The 17,685-nt window shown below is 34.9% G+C and overlaps 3 protein-coding genes and 1 pseudogene across 4 annotated transcripts; 2 read left to right on the top strand and 2 right to left on the bottom strand.

Annotated features, from left to right (window-relative positions):
• Nucleotides 1–192: 192 nt before the first annotated feature.
• Nucleotides 193–2,211, bottom strand: LOC120156868 (annotated as a pseudogene).
• A 654-nt stretch (nucleotides 2,212–2,865) lies between these two features.
• On the top strand, nucleotides 2,866–5,326 carry LOC120156946. 2 transcript variants are annotated; one of them, XM_039168214.1, is made up of 5 exons: nucleotides 2,866–3,164; nucleotides 3,348–3,555; nucleotides 4,029–4,099; nucleotides 4,189–4,585; nucleotides 4,670–5,326. In XM_039168214.1, exons 2-5 carry the CDS (start codon nucleotides 3,424–3,426, stop codon nucleotides 4,862–4,864), a joined length of 795 nt encoding a protein of 264 aa, XP_039024145.1. In that variant the 5' UTR covers nucleotides 2,866–3,164; nucleotides 3,348–3,423; the 3' UTR covers nucleotides 4,865–5,326. The 2 variants fall into 2 exon arrangements, with proteins under 2 accessions (XP_039024145.1, XP_039024143.1); XM_039168212.1 differs by having other exon boundaries at nucleotides 2,866–3,158; nucleotides 3,342–3,555; nucleotides 4,670–5,325.
• A 692-nt stretch (nucleotides 5,327–6,018) lies between these two features.
• Nucleotides 6,019–6,556, top strand: LOC120156889 (UPF0057 membrane protein At4g30660-like). Its single transcript, XM_039168156.1, has 2 exons — nucleotides 6,019–6,229; nucleotides 6,332–6,556. Exons 1-2 carry the CDS (start codon nucleotides 6,140–6,142, stop codon nucleotides 6,467–6,469), a joined length of 228 nt encoding a protein of 75 aa, XP_039024087.1. The 5' UTR covers nucleotides 6,019–6,139; the 3' UTR covers nucleotides 6,470–6,556.
• Nucleotides 6,557–9,502: 2,946 nt separating this feature from the next.
• Nucleotides 9,503–14,799, bottom strand: LOC120156985 (ubiquitin carboxyl-terminal hydrolase 23). Its single transcript, XM_039168253.1, has 11 exons — nucleotides 14,295–14,799; nucleotides 13,859–13,973; nucleotides 13,561–13,671; nucleotides 13,146–13,318; nucleotides 12,631–12,957; nucleotides 12,217–12,342; nucleotides 11,162–11,794; nucleotides 10,901–11,068; nucleotides 10,158–10,800; nucleotides 9,919–10,015; nucleotides 9,503–9,809 (listed from the first exon to the last, which is right to left on the bottom strand). The coding sequence occupies exons 1-11, from the start codon at nucleotides 14,634–14,636 to the stop codon at nucleotides 9,650–9,652; spliced, it is 2,895 nt and encodes a 964-aa protein (XP_039024184.1). The 5' UTR covers nucleotides 14,637–14,799; the 3' UTR covers nucleotides 9,503–9,649.
• Nucleotides 14,800–17,685: the final 2,886 nt, after the last annotated feature.

Genomic DNA, 17,685 nt, shown 5'->3' with positions numbered 1-17,685 from the left:
GGGTGAAGAATAAGAAAAAAAGGAAGAAAATTGGTAGGGACTCGAATGTAAAATTATCAGAACTCGACTTTTTAATTCTGAAAATTAAGATTTTGCCCTATCTTCGACCGGCCGCTATGCCTTCATATAAATATATAAAGGAACAAATAAACAAATGGGGGAAAGAACGAAAGATAACAACCTCAACTAGTTATATCCAGGGACGGCAAGATTTTGTGTTGAACTCTCCCCTAGAATGGCTAGAAATGCAAGACATGCTATGACCAGAACATTTTGATGCCAACTTCAGCCTGTAGTTTGGTCAACTTCATTGCTAAACATTACCGTTGAGATTGCATAAGATCGACCGCCACAAACACGTGATCCCTCTTAGTCCGTCAGGTGCAAAATGGAAGCGACTAAAGGCAGTAGTTGATCACATATTACTGAGAAGTGCTAGTTCAGAATTATAAAACCTGCAGGAAGGCAGGTCAACAGAGAAGGAATCATACCTCAAGAAAGAAAGACAACATCCTGATGTCGAACATGTTTCATCAATCTCATCACTAACTTATGAAAGTACAACCATGATCCATATTCATCAGCAATGAGATGTCCTATAACGAGACATCACATATTTTCCGAAGAAAAACATGAGTCTATAACAAGAGAGGCAGAAGAAAAAGACCTCATAACCGCATTATTCATTTTCCCAAAATAATAAAATAAATCACAAGCACAGTGATCACAAGGGTGACAATTAGTACCTTTCTATTATGTTCCTCAAGTAAGCAATAAAGGATTTAGTCTGAGCCAAAAAATCAAACAGGTGTCATAATGGCCACTTTCTCAGCCTCGACGCTTTAGCGTATCTAAAATTGTGTTTCTAGCTACTTGGCGTAATATTTCTTGATCACTTTCTTCGATCGGTTTATGAATAATAACTTTCACAGATACTGAATTTACGACACCCCTCCATTCCTGCAGGCATTATTCGGCCTGTGCCAATTAAGGCTATAGGAATGACAGGCACCCCGGTTTTTGCTGCAATACTGAATGCACCTTTCTGCCGGTTACAACCAAGAAAAAACAATGAGCTTTTGAATAAATAGTTACCATTTAATCGATCAAGCAAACAATACAATTCTAGTAAGATCTCACCTTGAAATCACCCAAGTTCTCATCCTTACTCCGCGTGCCTTCTGGAAAGAAAAAGATAGAAGCACCGTTCCTTATGGGATCCATACATCTCTTAAAACACTCCTACAAGCAGTAATAGAATTCAAACCCATACTACAGAAAAAATAAACCAAGCCTGCAAAGCTAAAAGATAATGTTACAATAGATTAATCCCAAATTACCATTTAAAGTTGACAAATCAAACCCATATTGCGATCTAAAGAATTATAACGGAAAAGGCGAAAAAGGATACCAACTGGCTTCGGCTGTCCATGCGCTTTAATGGAATTATACCCGTCAAAGACAAGGCCCACCCAATAATGGGAAAAAGAACCCCCCCCCCTCTTGCTGATAAACTTGTAGCTTCTTCCAAGAGTTAGAAGCGTGTAGATGTCCAAAATACTCTGGTGGTTGGATACATATACGGCGGGAGAATAATGTGAAGGCAAATTCTCCAATCCTTCATACTCAATTTTAAAAAATGGAGCAACAGTAGCTGAAGCCCAAAGCTTGGCAATAAAATGCTGAGCTTTTCTGCTATAGCAATCGAACAAGAGCACAAAGGGGTGTGCCACTATCATAAACCCAATCAGTGAAATGGCTGCAATAGCTGTGACGACATAAAAGCATACTCCTCTAACTTTTGAAGATAGTTTAGCTTCAGCATTTTAAAATTTGATGAAAATGAAATATAAAATTATGAGGGGCATGATCTAAAAAAAAAAATAGTTCAATGACTGAGTAGGTTTCCATAAAAACCTGATAAAGAATAGGAAGCTTCAGGCATCCCAGTCCCAGCAAGTTTAGATTTTGCCACAACATATCTGGGTAATTTGTTCAGGTTACATAGTTTACTTATGGAATATCTATTTAAACCCCCATTTGGACTAAAATAACACCAAGGTTCGCCTTCATGCGTCCTTGAAATATGCAAAAAGTTATTTTGTGCTTCTGCCAAAATAATGGAGAAATCTAATAATGTAAACCTCCATAAAGAAAGAATACACATTTACATAATGAAATACCAAACCCTAACTTAGCATCCACCACCAGATAACCATTTCTAATTTAGTACAATAACAATAAATCCTGATAAAAGAACCCATTAGTATATTTTAAAAAGATCCCGAATGTATTAATAATCACTCACTTTGAAGAAATTTTACAGTGCATTCACATGTTTGCAGAAAAAAATTAAGTAGATTTTTTTCATTTACAATTGTTAAAGGATCTCCAATTTTTGGGAGGGAAGTATCATTATATTTTAGATAGACTATAATGCGTATACTAAATATTTATATAACGACTAAATTTATTTATTCTGTTAATCTATGAAAAATGCCACTATAAATATTCCACATATTCTGTCACAAAGAAAATATCTATCAACAATTATCATCTCGGCAACTACAATTCTCCGTTGAATTCTCTTGCATACTCAATTTGTTTCTAGTAATATGGGGGAGTTAAATAGCAGGAATCATAAAGGGTAGGTGGAAAGTTGAAATCAAATTTGGGTTCGTTTCAAGAGATGAGGTTTTAGAATTTATAGTCTGGTAAGGCCAAAGAGCCTAAAACATAAGTACCTCCAACAAGTGAAACAGCAGACAAGGGCGGGCAGTCAGGTACCAGCTACTACAATAACAAAATAAGAAAGCATCATCCTGCGCTTATCTTCCGGCCGGTTTTTCCCCAAGCCTACATCTTTATCTTTCTAGAAAAGAAACAAACTTGATTTCCTTTTCTCTCTATCTCTATCTACTCGGGGAGAAAAACATGGAAACTCCACGCATCCTCTTCAAAGTCACCCAACTCTCCCTTTCTTGTTCAATGGCCCAGCTGGACCAAAATTTATGTTACAAAGGAAAAACAAAAAGGAAAGGGAAGATAGATGTGTATTCAATCAAAATGTCCTCCAATCAAACCCACCTGTCAAAACTCTCTGTTTACCGGAAATACCCTTCTGTTATCTCACCCCGAAAGATCCCATCTTCATCTATTTCTCTCGAACTCTCGAAGGAAACAATTTTTTCACCGACTTATGTGGGCTTCTTCGGGTTTTCTTTGTTTCGGTTTAAAGTTTTCACAGAGAAAACAGGGAGACGAGAACCTTACTCTATATCTTTCTCTTGCCTCGTTCTCTGAATCTCTATATTTATCCTTTCTTCCTTCCCGTGAAATAATCTTCTTTCTCTTACACCGTATTCCCTTGTTTTGGCCTTTTGGGTTTCTTTTTCTCTTTATCTCACCGCTGTGATCTGAAACATGAAGAAGATGAAAGGGTTTGTTGCTGCTGCTTCTCCTGTTATGGAGTATTCTCCATATGATTTGTACGAGGGCCAAAGGGTGCCGTTCAGGTATCAAAGCCATATGGAAGACTTTGAAGACTTGCACAAGGTGATATCTTCTTGTGGATTGTTTAGATTTTGAGTAACATTCAGTCAGATTTTATTAGATCCCGTTGTTTATAATCCTCTGGGTTCTCTTGATTTATGCTATTTGTCTTCAATCTTTTGGTCGATCATAAGAAGATCACTCCTTTGTTTGGATCTTATGTTTTGGTCTCGAATTGATGAAGATCATGCCTTATACGAACTAGGAAATGAGAAGTTTTGGTTGTTTGTGTTGATATTTACCTTTCTCCATATTGGTAACAAGGAAGTTATTTCCCTTTTTTCTTAAATTTCCCACCCTGTTTGATTGTTCACGGTGATTCTGTGTAATGTTCTTCTATGCAGAAACAAGCAGTGGTTAATAAATTATCATGTCTTCTCACAAACTACAAAACGGGAGCAGTAAATTGAAGGCTACTTGCCAATTGCCATAACCTATACTCCCAACTAATGTTTAAGTTCTTTGTGTTTCTGCAGGAAACGGAATCCTTGCGAAAAAAATTGCAGATGACGGAAGAGCGAAGATCGACCCTGTTGGCTGAAGTCAAGTATGATGTTATTCCACCATGAATTTGTATGATTTGCATAGTTTTAGAATCACATTGGTTGATAGAGTTAAAACGTTTTTTGTTGTTAGGTTCTTGAAACTGAGGCACAAGTTCTTGATGCAAAACCAATCATCAAACACCCCGGTGGAAAGACATTTTCTGCAACCACAGAATATGGTGATTATAAGTAAATCGAATAGGAAGGCGAAGAAATCAACTGGGAAGGGTACTTTGATAAGTCGAGCTATGGGTTTTGATTTGAACCTAAAGGGAAAGGCTAATGGTGCAAAGGGAACGAGTTTCACTAATCCTTCCCTTATGTTCGACTTAAACCAGAAGCAACCGAAAGTGTTCAGTGGAAAGGAGGATCCTGCTTTGAGAAGTTCTTTATCAGTTCTCCATTTAAACCAAAAGGAAAGGCTTCACAACAGAAAAGAGGACAATGCTCGAAGAACAAAACCGATTTTTGACTTGAACCAGATTTCGGTAATCTATTATTGCGTTAAAAATTTGTTTGCGATGTAATCTTTTGTCATGAGCTAAATGTCTCCAGAATCTCCTTCGATGCAGAGGGAGGAGGAAGAACTACAGGCAGAAACTAATTCAGTGAGAACAGATGATTTCAAGAGAAGTTCAATCAGAGTTGGAAGTGACGAGCTGCACAATGAAGTTAAAATATTGGCCTGCAGGAACACGGGAGATGGGTCAAATAGAACTGGGAAAAGAAAGATCTCATGGCAAGATCAGGTGGCATTGAGGGTTTAAGTGTCTTGTAGTAGAAGTGCTTACAAGTTTGAGGGATTGGAACGCTTGTGAGTTTAGCTTCCCTCCATCCCTTTTTTAATTGCTCTATGTCCTTGCTTTCTTCATTGTCTCTTATATAAAGAAAATATAGTTGCATCTATTGGAATTATTAAGATAAATGTAAAAAATGCTACTTTGGAAATAGATATCTTCTCACTGAAGACGTAGGTTATTTCATACTCATGGATGCTGCTCGTCTTTGGTCGGCCGGTCAGAGTAATCGAGAAGCAAGTTTTGTACCTTGCTATGATTTGGGATGTTAAGGGTGTGTATGGGTCCCGAAGCAAATGGCAACTGTGCAGACGTGTGAGGTGATGTTAGTTCAAATGTCACGAAAGATAGGAACTTGAATGTTAGGATAAGTGTCCATTCATGCATCCACCAGGATCACATTGTTATGTTACAATAGTACCTTGGACATGGATGCTGCCTTCCATCCACCATAAGCTAATTGAAGGCCGCCATAGCGCCCTACTGTCCCTACCTTTTAAGCTTTCTCCAATGTTGGGCTAATGGCATTTTCTCTCCAAATTATTGGCTTTTTACTCATTCATTCATATTTTTTTATCAAAATGAAAATTTTGGATTAAACCCGACAAAAGGGTAGATAGTAGATTTAAATCTAGAAAAAATAAGTGATTAGACGCAATTATATATATATAATTTGATTTTGAAAAAATTGTGAATGATGAAATACGTTTTTTTAAAAATTAATAAATTGTACTAAAAATAAAAAAAATGACATGAATTTATAAAAAAATATCAACAATATATATATATATATATATTAAAAACACGTGTCACCATGAATATATATATTATATAAACTTCGTTTTCTCTCCCAAATCTGTGGGTCACCAAATCAGTGACATTTGGTGATGCATGACACAAAAATCTCCTTTTATTTTTGGGCCTTAGCTAATTCTTATGGGCTAATGGAGACTTGCGTATCAATTCAATAAAGCGAGGGTAAGTCCCAACCATAAACTAAGAAAAAAAATACATAATTCTCATGCTTATAGGATTAAACAAAGGTGAAATGATCACGTGATCACAATGATCCACAAAAATGGAGGTTCCAGATCTAATAAGTTGGAGCCGGACATTATTTATTTATTTCTGTTGTTTTTTGACCCTTTCCAAAAATCAAATCTCAAAAGTCGTGGGTAAAAGGTTCCCTTCATTTCTGGTTTGTTTGTTAATCCGCTTTTAATCTTGTACATCAACGACAGCAACATGCCTACTCGCTGCGAAATTTTATGTGAACTCTTGATCGCGATTTTGTTCCCTCCTGTCGGAGTTTGCTTCAGGCACGGTTGCTGCAGCGTGAGTCAATGTTTTATCTCCCATCTCTTCTACTAAATTATCCTGTCCTAGTTGAGGTTTTGGTCTGATGAAATTCTGGGGTTTGATGCTTTTCTTTTTCAGGTTGAGTTCTGGATTTGTGTGCTGTTAACTGTTCTGGGTTATATTCCTGGGATTATCTATGCTCTCTACGCTATTGTTTTTGTGGATCGCGATGAGTACTTCGACGAGTACAGGCGTCCACTTTATTACTCTGCTTAGTTCTCTTCAAATTTTCTCTCTTTTGATGTAAAGTGATGATCCTTAAACTGTTATCTTCTGTGTTTATCTTAACTTTGGATTTGTGTATTTCTACTCTTTTATTGTTCTTGATATTGTGCTATTTTAATGTCTCGTTGGCCTTGTTTGGATTTAACGAACGCTTGATTCCAAGTTCATTTTTTTGGTGGTTTTGCTATAATTATATGTAGAATTCTGCATTAGAAACATGGGAGTGTTTTGATATATTAATATATGTGTTTGTCTATATATATGTGGATGGATGGATGTCTTAAATTCTTATTACCGTGTAGTTTTTCAAATAAACTTGTATACGTAGAAAATCGCAAACTGAAATTTGACAATCTTCTTCTTCCCCATATCACACCTTGAGCTTTATTTTCCTTGTCATGTGAAATCCTCCAAATTACACTTCAATGCATTTGGTCTTTCTCTGTTATCGCTACTTCCTGTTTGAATTAGTGTCTAAACTGCATAATTTATCAATCTTTTGGGTGCTTTGAGTTTGTGAAGATGAGCATAATTGCAGCTAACATTTGAGAAAACTGGGCTCAAGTAGAATTCTTTGTTCCTCGCTTCATCTTGTTCCCACATTTTGTTTTTACTTGTATGATAGAAGTTTTGTTTTGTTAATGAACAAAGTGAGAGTCGGTTGCTCTGAACGATTCACTTCATTAAGACAAAACGGAGTCATAGAAGATGGTCCTGATGGTGATCTAAACTTGGTGGGATTCTTTGAGGTGCCGTAGAAGGTTTGAAAAGGGGAAGAGAGGAATCCCTTCTGCCCTTGAATTATGCTCCTAGTAGGGTGATTGAAAAGTTGGAGTGGTGTGTAATGGGTGTGGTTCCATCTTAATTATTGTTACAAGTTTCAATATTAAGTTCTTAGAATCTACTTGTTCATTTTCCACGTAGGTTTAGTTTTTAATCTTCTACTTTCTTATTCATCGAGTTAGGTACATCATCTTGTCAAATACACTTCCTTCTTGCATTGTGTTGTACCTTTATAATGTGACGATTTATGGTTGTGTGCAGTCTTTGTTCATTGCAATTAGTCAGTTTTTTATCATAATTTGCATCTGAGAGATGCCGAGGAATCACACATATGGTGAAGGTGAACAATGGTTTTAAGCTGAGAAAAGTGGGAAATTGAGTCATTGATGGTATGGAATTACGAGTGAACAAAATAAGGTTTTGCAATAAAATATTCATTGATTATGGGGGGGGGGGGGGGGGAAGTGGTTTAACCAATATATTCAGGGAAGTTTTTAGATTTTGGGTTAGCATTCTCCTTGGGAAAGAACACCAAAAAGTTTACATATTCAACAGGGGGACCCAAGATGATCGTTCTAACATGGAAAGCAAAGGTGGAACGGGGGAAACAGATGATGAGTCTGGACTCGTCTATGATTGGGCCGATTAACCCACGAGTGCCTCAACATCCTTTCCCGACTCACTTTTGTGAAAGGGATATATATATATATATATATATATATATATATATATATATAATATTGCTTCTTATACAAAATAAAGAAAAATAATCCAAGTTGAGTATTGCACTCACAAAAGAAAATGCAAAGTTGTTTACAAGTGTTATATTTTAATATAATCATTGGTTTTAATCAATAAATTGATTAATTAAAATCGGATTTTATGTAGTTTTGTTGTGAAAGTGATCTTCTCAACCTATTTTTTTCATTCATAACTCATTCCATTATACCAGTTGGTTGTTGATTTTATAAGTGTTATACTTTTTACAATATTTTATGCATCATTACTTAATACATTAACAATGGAGATTCTTCTTTATGAATAATTTAAATTTATCAGTACACATTTTAATTATTTATTGAAATATTAAATGAGAAATACACGACAATAAATTAAAATAATTTATAAAAAATTCATTAATAATGTATTAAATAATAATTCATATTTTTATATAAATTGTATTATTATCTAATAGATTGCACCAAGTCGGTCCTCTCATGATTTAAGTTAGGGACTCCAATACGAGTTGTGATGGAATTTGACCCCTAATTTCTTCCAACCTGCTGTGGAGTGCTGGTGGGTGGATTATTATCCCTTACTACCATTATGCTCACAATCATTTTTCCCATTACTACTTGCTAATAATATAAAAATAAAACATCTTGTATTTTTATTTATAAATAAAAATTAGAATTATTTTTTAAAGTAAAAATATAGAGCGAATTATTATTATTATGAGAAATATTATGAATTTTTTTTATATAATTTAAAAGCTATCCTCATTCATGAATGATAAGACGACCCTCCCAACCCAATTTACTTCATTCACAAACGTCAGAATTTAAATCAGTGATTTTACTTGAGGATCTAGTATCTTATCTCACTAACCAACCGATTATGGATAATTAGATGTCTTTAATTAGAGTTAAATGTCAATTTTGGTAAATAAATACTACTCCAGATGGTTAGACAGTATAAGTATGAAAGTTCCCAATATATTTGATTAATTACGATAATTTGATAGTTAATTTGTTGAATGTTTTTTTCTTCTGGAAAATTTTACTTGGTTTGTAGTAGCAAACCATCCCATTTTATATTTTGCTCTCATTACCAACAGTATTTAGCCAACAATCATCCCTTCACTTGATTGTTGTGATTGTTAGGAACGATTGTGGCTAGATACTGATAACTTGAATTGAAGATCAAATTCAAATTAAACCCAAAGTCAAAATTCTACAAAAATATTAAAAGAGAATTAAAAGATCTAATTATAACAATGCACTAATCTTTTGCTACCTTTGGCTTATGCCAGTCATATATGGATGAAAACAATATATAAGAAATTAAAATTTTCATGTGCACCCCTAACATTCCCACCATACCACCCTCATTGCAATACCCTTTAATACAAAATGGCATTGTAAATTAAAACTACAATCCCTACTTCCAAAAACTCACGTCTCTTTCGCTTAAGAAAACACTTTAAAAAGGGAAAACGTAAAACATAAGTGCTGAATCGGTTGAATGTTCATAGTTGTCCAGCCTAAACACTCAAGATCTACATAATACAATTTTGCTCGTGTCAACAAGACAGCAACAATCACTGTTACATGATTTAATGAAATAGAACATCAAACAGACAGGTCAAAAACGGTTCCAGTTATTACTTCATATCCTGAATGGTTGGTTTCCAGAGTCGGAGTGGTCCAATTTGGCCTTCTTTAACTGTGTTTTCCTGGTGGCAATTTGTTGGAAAAGATTGGGACCACCAAACTGGTGCTTATTTTGCCTTATTTTCTTCCTCTTACCTCGGTCATATTCTTCATCCCTGTCAAATTTTATACCAAGCATTATGAGAGACTAAATCCTTTAAACCAGTCAAAGCTATGTGGTTCTATGGGGAAAATATGAGACAATACACCTATCTGTTCACTTACCATTCATCCGGAACATATCCAATTCCGAGACTACTCATACCATTTCGTTCTACTGTCTGCATGGGTGTGTCAGAGCCTGTATCATCCCATTTTGGAACTGCCCCAAGCAAAACAGACCAAAGAAATACATAGAAGTCAGAGAAATTTCAGCAGTTGAAATACACGAAAATGTGAGAAATGTAATTCATAACTATGAAGTAAAAGAGGAGCTGAAATAGATATTTAAAATAACCACTCACCAACAGTCTCCCTGAGGCCTTGCGAAAGCACATGTCTATGCTGAGGGGCGTTGTTATGCTTCAAAGAATCAGTTTCTCGTGAGTTATGCCAGATTGCTTCTGAGACTGGGCCAGGACTTCTGCCTATATGTTGATCAGTAGAAAGAACGGTACCATTCTCATAAATCCTCTCTTTAAATGCTCCATCTACAGTATTCAATAAGGAAATGCCAAGATTGTTGCCACTTTTTGGGATACCATCATCCGTTGCCTTTTTCCTCCCATGAATCGAACCTAACATTATTGTGCTAGATTTCTCAGATGTAGATGGCTCCAGATTTGAAGAATAACAATCCTTATCCAATGAAGTTCCTTTATAAAGAATATTCTCATTTAATGTGCTTTCCTTGTTCCTTTTACGTTTCTTCTTGCTGTGCATGAGTAGAGAAGCCAAGAAAAATTTTGATTTTAAGCCGAAAGACATGTCTTTAAGCTGACGCTTCAGATGCTTCTTTGATCTTCTACAGGGTGCAAACTGAGGAGCTTCAGTCTCCAAAGATCCATATGGCATGCTAGAAGGTGATTTGGTAACTATCTTTTGGCAATTATCATCACCCTTCTCACTCAATGACTCGTTGCTATTGTGGTAGGAAACATCTCCGATCTAGAATTGGAATGAGAAAGAAATCATAATTCAATATACACAATATTAAATACCATTACTAGAGATAGATATGGAATATTATGCATATAGAGACACTCACCTTATTACTCTCACAATGTCGCCTTTTTGGAGATCTAATGGCGTTAACATCCTTAGATGCCTCATCAGTAGTAGATGGAGCTCCACCAGGAGCTTTCTTCACTGCTTTATCGATAGAATCTTCTGACGCAACGATATTCAAAACCCCAATGTTTGAAGCAAGATTAATCTGGAGGTAAATGGGATAAAAATTAGAAACAGGAGTAATAACACCCAAGTAAGGAGACAAAAAGACAGTGTAGGGAATGAAACAGGCATATACCTCCTGCAAGGTCTCTTTATTTGCCATCTTATCAGTGCTCGACTTCTGAACACCACCACAATTCGGTGATATCATCACTCCGACTCCAAATTCCCTTTTGCAGTTTCCACTCTCTTTGCAGTCACCATCTTTGGCACCGGTGGTAACAGTTGAATTTTCAATATTAGAACTCACAAAATTGCCAACCACAGAACCTGCTGACGGTTGCAAGTTTTCACCATGAATTAGGTTTGAAGCAGACGCTTGTGATGAGACCTTCAATAATGGCACATTGGAAGAGGGTAAAATAGACTCCTTTTTAATAACTAGCCCTTCTTTCATTAGTTGCACGGTGTTTTGCTTAGATGACACTTCCTTCTTGATTGTCTCCTTTGATAAGGCACCGTTAATGGTTTCCTTTTGAGGCATAGCAGCAGAAGTGTCTAAAGCAGATAATTTATTCTGAATTGGACCAGTTTGCACATGCTCCTTGGGATTTTGATTAACAATGGACTTTCCATTAACATTTGCTTTTATCTTATATCTCTGAAGAATATCAACAGGATTTCTTGGAGCAGTATCTTTTCTGTCACGAACATAAAACAACATGTAAGCCTTCTGCTCCAAAACAGTCCTCTCACTGACTTGGAGAACCTGTTGCACGGAAACATATTGGACGGCTCATTTCCTAGAACCATAATAAAGCATCTAGTAAGGAACATCTAAGTAATAGAATAAGAAATAAAAAACAGCTTCACATCCCCCACCCTTGGTTTCTTCATTCCTTTAAATGTGATGGAATAAATATATCAAACGGCCCATGTTTGCCTAAATAAAAGTAGTCCTCAAGTTCCAATAATGAACATCTCTAGCGGTTTGCAAACAGCATAGTAAGCCACAAGTGTCAGCATCTTGATCCTTTCCCCATTGATAACTCTATGGAATAGAATTATTTAGTGGAAATAGAAAGGAAGGCTGCCCTTCCAAATAAGTAGGGAAAATGTCCTATCACTGATAATCCCTACCAAAATACAAATAAATAGGAAAAATCCAAAGGGCAAAGTTGTTTCAAGTACCCTGTTGTCATCAAGGGAGTACCACATGCCACTCGATGTGCGAACAAAACAGTAATAGTGGCCAGAATGAGTGCTCCATCCACGATGAACCAGAACGCCATAAAGAGTGTACTTCAAATGTCCTTCCTGCCAAACAAACAAACATAACTTTTCAATTCATCACATAAAACATGATGTCAAATTTATTCAAGGTGCTGTACATATTTAAACTTCAAAGATTAAAAAAAACAAAAAAAAAGAGAGATAAGTAAATGGACAATAAACTTCTTCCTAAGCTAATTTCCCCTTAAAAGTCATGGGAGATACTTTTATGATATCGCGTTATTTTTCTGACATTAAATTATGTGTTACTGAGTGAATGGCTTAATAACAAACTTCAGAAAAGTAAACATCATAAAAGATGGGTTTACTCACATTGGAACCACTGACAAAAGGCTTCATGTCTATGGTCGAACCAAATTCAACTTTCCTGTCAATCTTTTGCCCCAAATTATGTGCTTGAAATCTCTTTAAATGAATTGTAAGTACATGAGGTGAATTGTAAACTGTTAGCTGTTTCGTAGCCTTAACTTTCTGCTTGCAGCGTTGGCATTGATATTGCCTCTCCCCTCCATCTAACAGCTCCGCAGCAGTGAAGTTTTTAAGTGCTTTGGGCAAGGTATCCGCCTTAACTATTTCCAGACTTAAATCAAGGAAGGGATCAAATGTATCGGAGCAATAAGAACACTGCCAGCACTTCACCTAACGTAACAAGAAACCATTGAATAATGTGCAGGATCACCATTTTATAAGAAGTTTAAACAACTTGAACATATATATAGTAATGTGTACATGAAATTTCATTGGTTAATTGCAACACATTTCAGAAACTGTCAAAATCTAGGAAAACTGTTTGGAATCATACCATAATCCAACAAGAAAAGCTATACCTGACTACGAAGGCGACCACCAAAGATCTTGTGCACCAAACTCCTCTCATAAGCCCTGGGAGATTCACTTGGTACTCCTGAAGGTAAGCAACACTTGTGCATGGATTCCAGCAGGTTTACCATGTACTCATGTGCATCCTCCTGTCGAGAATTTCGGAAGTTTCTAGATATGCCTAAGCATGAAGTCAAGAATCACAAATCCAGGAAACCACAAAAGTGCAGTGCCTTTATTAGAACATCAGTAATTAGTCAACAATATTAATTCAGGTTAAGTTTGAGGCAGTAATACAACAAATAATTCCATCAAATAAATTTCAGAAATATAAAGCTAGTATCATCCCGTTGACTAAGATCAGTTAGCTTAGTATTAATAAGGAAATATGCAATGAATATCAAGTTATTTCAAAAAGGATACACCGTAGGTTTGAGACCAGATCATTTGGCGCCAATATTCTCCCGGTTGATTGTAGAGCACGGCTAACATGTTTCTGAATAGCACATAAGGCACAAAACCCAGCAATATGGCCTTCACAAACCAATTGAAATAGTCCATCAGAGATGAAATATATAATAACATAACATGTGAAACGAGGGTTGCACTGATAGCAAAATCTAATGAATAACTTTATGCATGGCTGCATGCGTATTGATGCATATAATTGAAACATTCAACAAACGTAGTACTAGAGAGAAGAGAGGAGACTTTCACTCACAGGAATTTTGATGCTTGCCACTTTGTAGGTAAGCAACTAAAGGCTCAGTGTACGTCAGGCATTGCAATACTGAATTAAGAAAACAAGTATTTCCGAGATTCTCCAAACCAGCACCCTGTAAATTATTCAAGCCATGATAGTTTCTGAGTTAATTGTAACATCCACATATATTAGAGCCATACAAATAATCACGTAAACGAATATTGTATAAAAGCAAGCCCAATGAAGTGAAGCAGTTTAACCATTCATGATAACATCCAACACAAATAAGAAACTCAAATAACGTCGAGAGAAAGGATAAAAAAGACGTAAAAATTAAGCAAATACCAAACGTCACAAACCCAAAAGCTAAACAAAACGTAAAACTTGAGACGGGTTACAAATAGGGGAATAAACACATCAAAAAGTAACAATTGACATTAAAGGAAATGCTTACAATTTTACGAAAAGTAGCCCTCAGACTGAGAACTGGATCCAACCCATTCTCCAGCACATCAGAAGAATCAACCTTCAATCCTGTAGCACCGACTTGACCCGACCGCACTCCGGTTACCCGCTTCGGATCCGACCCAGGGTTTAGAGTCTCGATTTTAAAATCCCCAACACCACAACCTGTAAACCCATTAAGGGGCTTCCTTGCCGGATGGAATAGAATCTTTCTCTTAGACAGGTCAACTCTAGTGGAACCTGAAGCCGATGACACGTTTCCAAGATCCGAACACTCCTCAGTCGCAGCTTCGATTCTCAATTCCGAGGAGCTAATCCCCGAAGCTTCCATGTTTACAGAAAAAGAAAATCGAGTCGGTCTATAATTCAGTGCGCGTTCTAATCTGTAGAGAGGTTTTTCGATTAAAAAGAATATAGAGCGGTGATCTTTTTTTGGCGGCTGTAAAAGAGGAATAGAAAATGCGGACGAAACTCACCATTAAACCCTACTACAGACACCTCAGAATTTGATAATTATATAGTAGTGATTATATTTTGGTGTACGTTGATATGACTATCATAGGGTGTGATGCACCTGATTATTTCCTAGCAAGTTACCAATAAGATGGCGCCACGACATGGAAAATGAATGTTTCATAGGATTTTCCAAATTTTTCCATGTTGTGGGAGGTTTTTTTTTATTTTTATTTATTTTTTCCAATTAATGTTGTGGGAGTTACGAAATAGGAACTGGGTGCTCTTAACCTTGCCGAAATCCTTTACACGAGGTTAAACTATGCGTTTAGTAATTAAATTATTATTTTTTGTCTCTTATTTTAAAATCATATCTAACGTTTATTTTTTGTTTTTTTATACATTATCATTAAAAACTCATCGAAACGGTAACAATATGATATTTTTATGGATAAATTACATCATTAATCATCCAATTATATTCTCACTCTTATTTTGGTCATTGAAGTTTATTTTTTAAATTCAATTACTTAACTTTCAAATTACTCCTAATTTAATCACTCTAACTTTTAAAAATAATGGGATGATACTTTAAAATGCTGAAATTGTTACAAGTGGTCGATAAGAAATAATTAGATGGGTGTTGTTAAATTGTCTCTAACAGTAATGTAAACAAGTGCTGTTCTTTACACATAGTCGGGCCCTACGCCATTATCATTGCTCCATCCATAAACATTCATGCAAGATGCAACAAATACACGCACGCTTGATAAAAACCAATCTTCTCAATCCTCTTTTTATCATTTACCAACTTGATTTATGTATGTTACGGGTAATAATGAGAATTAATAGTAAACAAAAAACTAAAAGCAGCATAAAAGTAATTTTATTTTTTTAGTATGGCAATCTAAAAAAAATCTAACAATATAGAGTTAATTACATCACATGTCTCCAAACTACGACCCTCATTTTAAATTGATCTTAAACTTTTGGATATTTTAATTATATCCCCAAATTATGACTCTCATTAAATTAGTCCGTAAACTTTTGAACATTTTAACTTGATTATCAAACTATGACCCTTATTTTCAAATGAAACCCAAACTTTTGAATCTTCCGATTTCATCCCTAAATTCAACCAAATATGTAATTAGTTTCAACCTTAGTTAACCTAATTTTTTTTAAAAACATATAATAATATAACCTGGCCTAACGAGTTTTATTAACGAGGGATGGAATTGAAGGACATAGTTTAGGGATGGAATTAAAATATTCAAAAGCTTTAAGGATTTATTTAGAATGACAGCCGTAGTTTAAGGATGAAATTAGAATGTGTAAAAGTTTAGGGACTGATTTAAAATAAAGATCATAATTTGAGACATGTGATGCAATTAACTCAACATATATTGTACCTTGCGAATTTATGATGCAAAATCCCAGAATCTATTTGGAAGAACACTAGGAAGTTCACTGCAAAGGGAAATTAGAATTTAAGGAAAGTTTCAGATCAGGCATCTTGTTTTTGTGTTTTTTCACGATAACAGCCAAAAATATATATAACGGTATAACATGATTTGCAGTGCTTTGTTTGTTGACCGTAACTAAAAGCAAAAGCACAAACATCATGAGTCGGACAATAAAACTAGCGAACATGTTGCAAGAGACAAAGTTAGAATAATTATCCAAAATCCTTTTAAGTTTAAGACAGCATCTTCTACTGTAATAATGTCAATAAAGCTTAAAGCAATACTGATTATCTTTCTATACAAGTTTAATAAATCTTGCCAAGCAATTACTTTCATTGTTTGTTATGGTGTCATTTCCACTACAATTATGCCTACGACACAAAACCCAGAAGAAAATCATTAGCAACCGAAGGAAGGTTGCTTAATATGGAATTATGGAGCAATGAGTGTGCTGGAAACTGAATATCCATCACCACTTTAAAATTTTCTTTGGGTAAATTACGCAGGTGGTCAATTTTATTTTCGGTCTATCTCATTTTAGTAATTAATTTAAAAAAAAATATTTTAGACACTTATGTTAGGTTTATTACATTCCAATAGTTAGGTCATTGACTTACGTTAAACTATTAACGTTACATATCAATAAAATATTTAAATTTTAATTTAATCTCTAAATTTAAATAAAATATTACTTTAATATTTAAACTTTAGATAAAATATTAATTTAACACCTAAAATTTAGACTCATCATTGCTCATTGCCCTCTTCGGTCAGCGACGATTTTCATCACCAACCACCAACGTCGCTTACTATTGGACATCAATATTTTCAATCTACTTTTTTAACCTATTGAATGCGAATTTATTAAATAAAATTAAAATTATGACTAAATTGATAGAATGTATAAGTAGTGATGACCAAATATATAATTATACAAGTTTTGTTAATTTCCATGTCATCACTTTTGTTAGATATTAATGACAAGTGGTATGATTGAATACAATTAAATAATTAAGTGGTCTAATAGACAAAATTGAAAGATTGGTGGTAAAAGTAAAAGGGCTAAATAGTTGAGTGATCAATGGTATAGTTTACCCAAAATATATTTAACTTCATAAATTTAGTCAATAACCCTTAAATTTATCTTAAAATAAATTATAATGATAAAATTATTATTATGCTCATTTAAAAATAAAGGGTTTTTTGTGAAAAAAAGAAAAGAGGCTTTTAGCACAAATCAAACGGTCTAAGTGGTTAAGAAATTTATTGTTATATCTTGAGGTTCATTTTTGAGCACCGAATATATAAGAATATGAGCGATCATTATCAAAAGATTAAGAGTATTTAAACATATAATATATTATATTTAGTCTAAATTTATATTACTGAAGAAAAGTTTTAAACTGAATAGTTATTGGTCCACACATAGTTTGATCAAACAAACAATTATAAATTGGGGGT

This window comes from Hibiscus syriacus, unplaced genomic scaffold, assembly GCF_006381635.1.
Source record: "Hibiscus syriacus cultivar Baekdansim isolate YM2019G1 unplaced genomic scaffold, ASM638163v2 tig00111238_pilon, whole genome shotgun sequence".
Taxonomy (NCBI): domain Eukaryota; kingdom Viridiplantae; phylum Streptophyta; class Magnoliopsida; order Malvales; family Malvaceae; genus Hibiscus; species Hibiscus syriacus.
Note: the sequence above shows the minus strand (reverse complement) of the source record. Positions and strands in the feature narration are given on the sequence as shown.

What these genes read in the sequence shown, in the direction of transcription:
- LOC120156889 (XM_039168156.1), top strand. Translation starts at nt 6,140, where the DNA reads ATGCCTACTCGCTGCGAAATTTTATGTGAACTCTTGATCGCGATTTTG. An exon ending in TCAGGCACGGTTGCTGCAGC is followed by an intron (nt 6,230 to 6,331) that starts GTGAGTCAATGT and finishes TTTCTTTTTCAG; the next exon opens with GTTGAGTTCTGGATTTGTGT.
- LOC120156946 (XM_039168214.1), top strand. Translation starts at nt 3,424, where the DNA reads ATGAAGAAGATGAAAGGGTTTGTTGCTGCTGCTTCTCCTGTTATGGAG. An exon ending in ACCCTGTTGGCTGAAGTCAA is followed by an intron (nt 4,100 to 4,188) that starts GTATGATGTTAT and finishes TTTTGTTGTTAG; the next exon opens with GTTCTTGAAACTGAGGCACA. An exon ending in TTGACTTGAACCAGATTTCG is followed by an intron (nt 4,586 to 4,669) that starts GTAATCTATTAT and finishes CCTTCGATGCAG; the next exon opens with AGGGAGGAGGAAGAACTACA.
- LOC120156985 (XM_039168253.1), bottom strand. Translation starts at nt 14,636, where the DNA reads ATGGAAGCTTCGGGGATTAGCTCCTCGGAATTGAGAATCGAAGCTGCG. An exon ending in GGGCTACTTTTCGTAAAATT is followed by an intron (nt 13,974 to 14,294) that starts GTAAGCATTTCC and finishes AATAATTTACAG; the next exon opens with GGTGCTGGTTTGGAGAATCT. An exon ending in ACTCCCTTGATGACAACAGG is followed by an intron (nt 11,795 to 12,216) that starts GTACTTGAAACA and finishes TCCGTGCAACAG; the next exon opens with GTTCTCCAAGTCAGTGAGAG.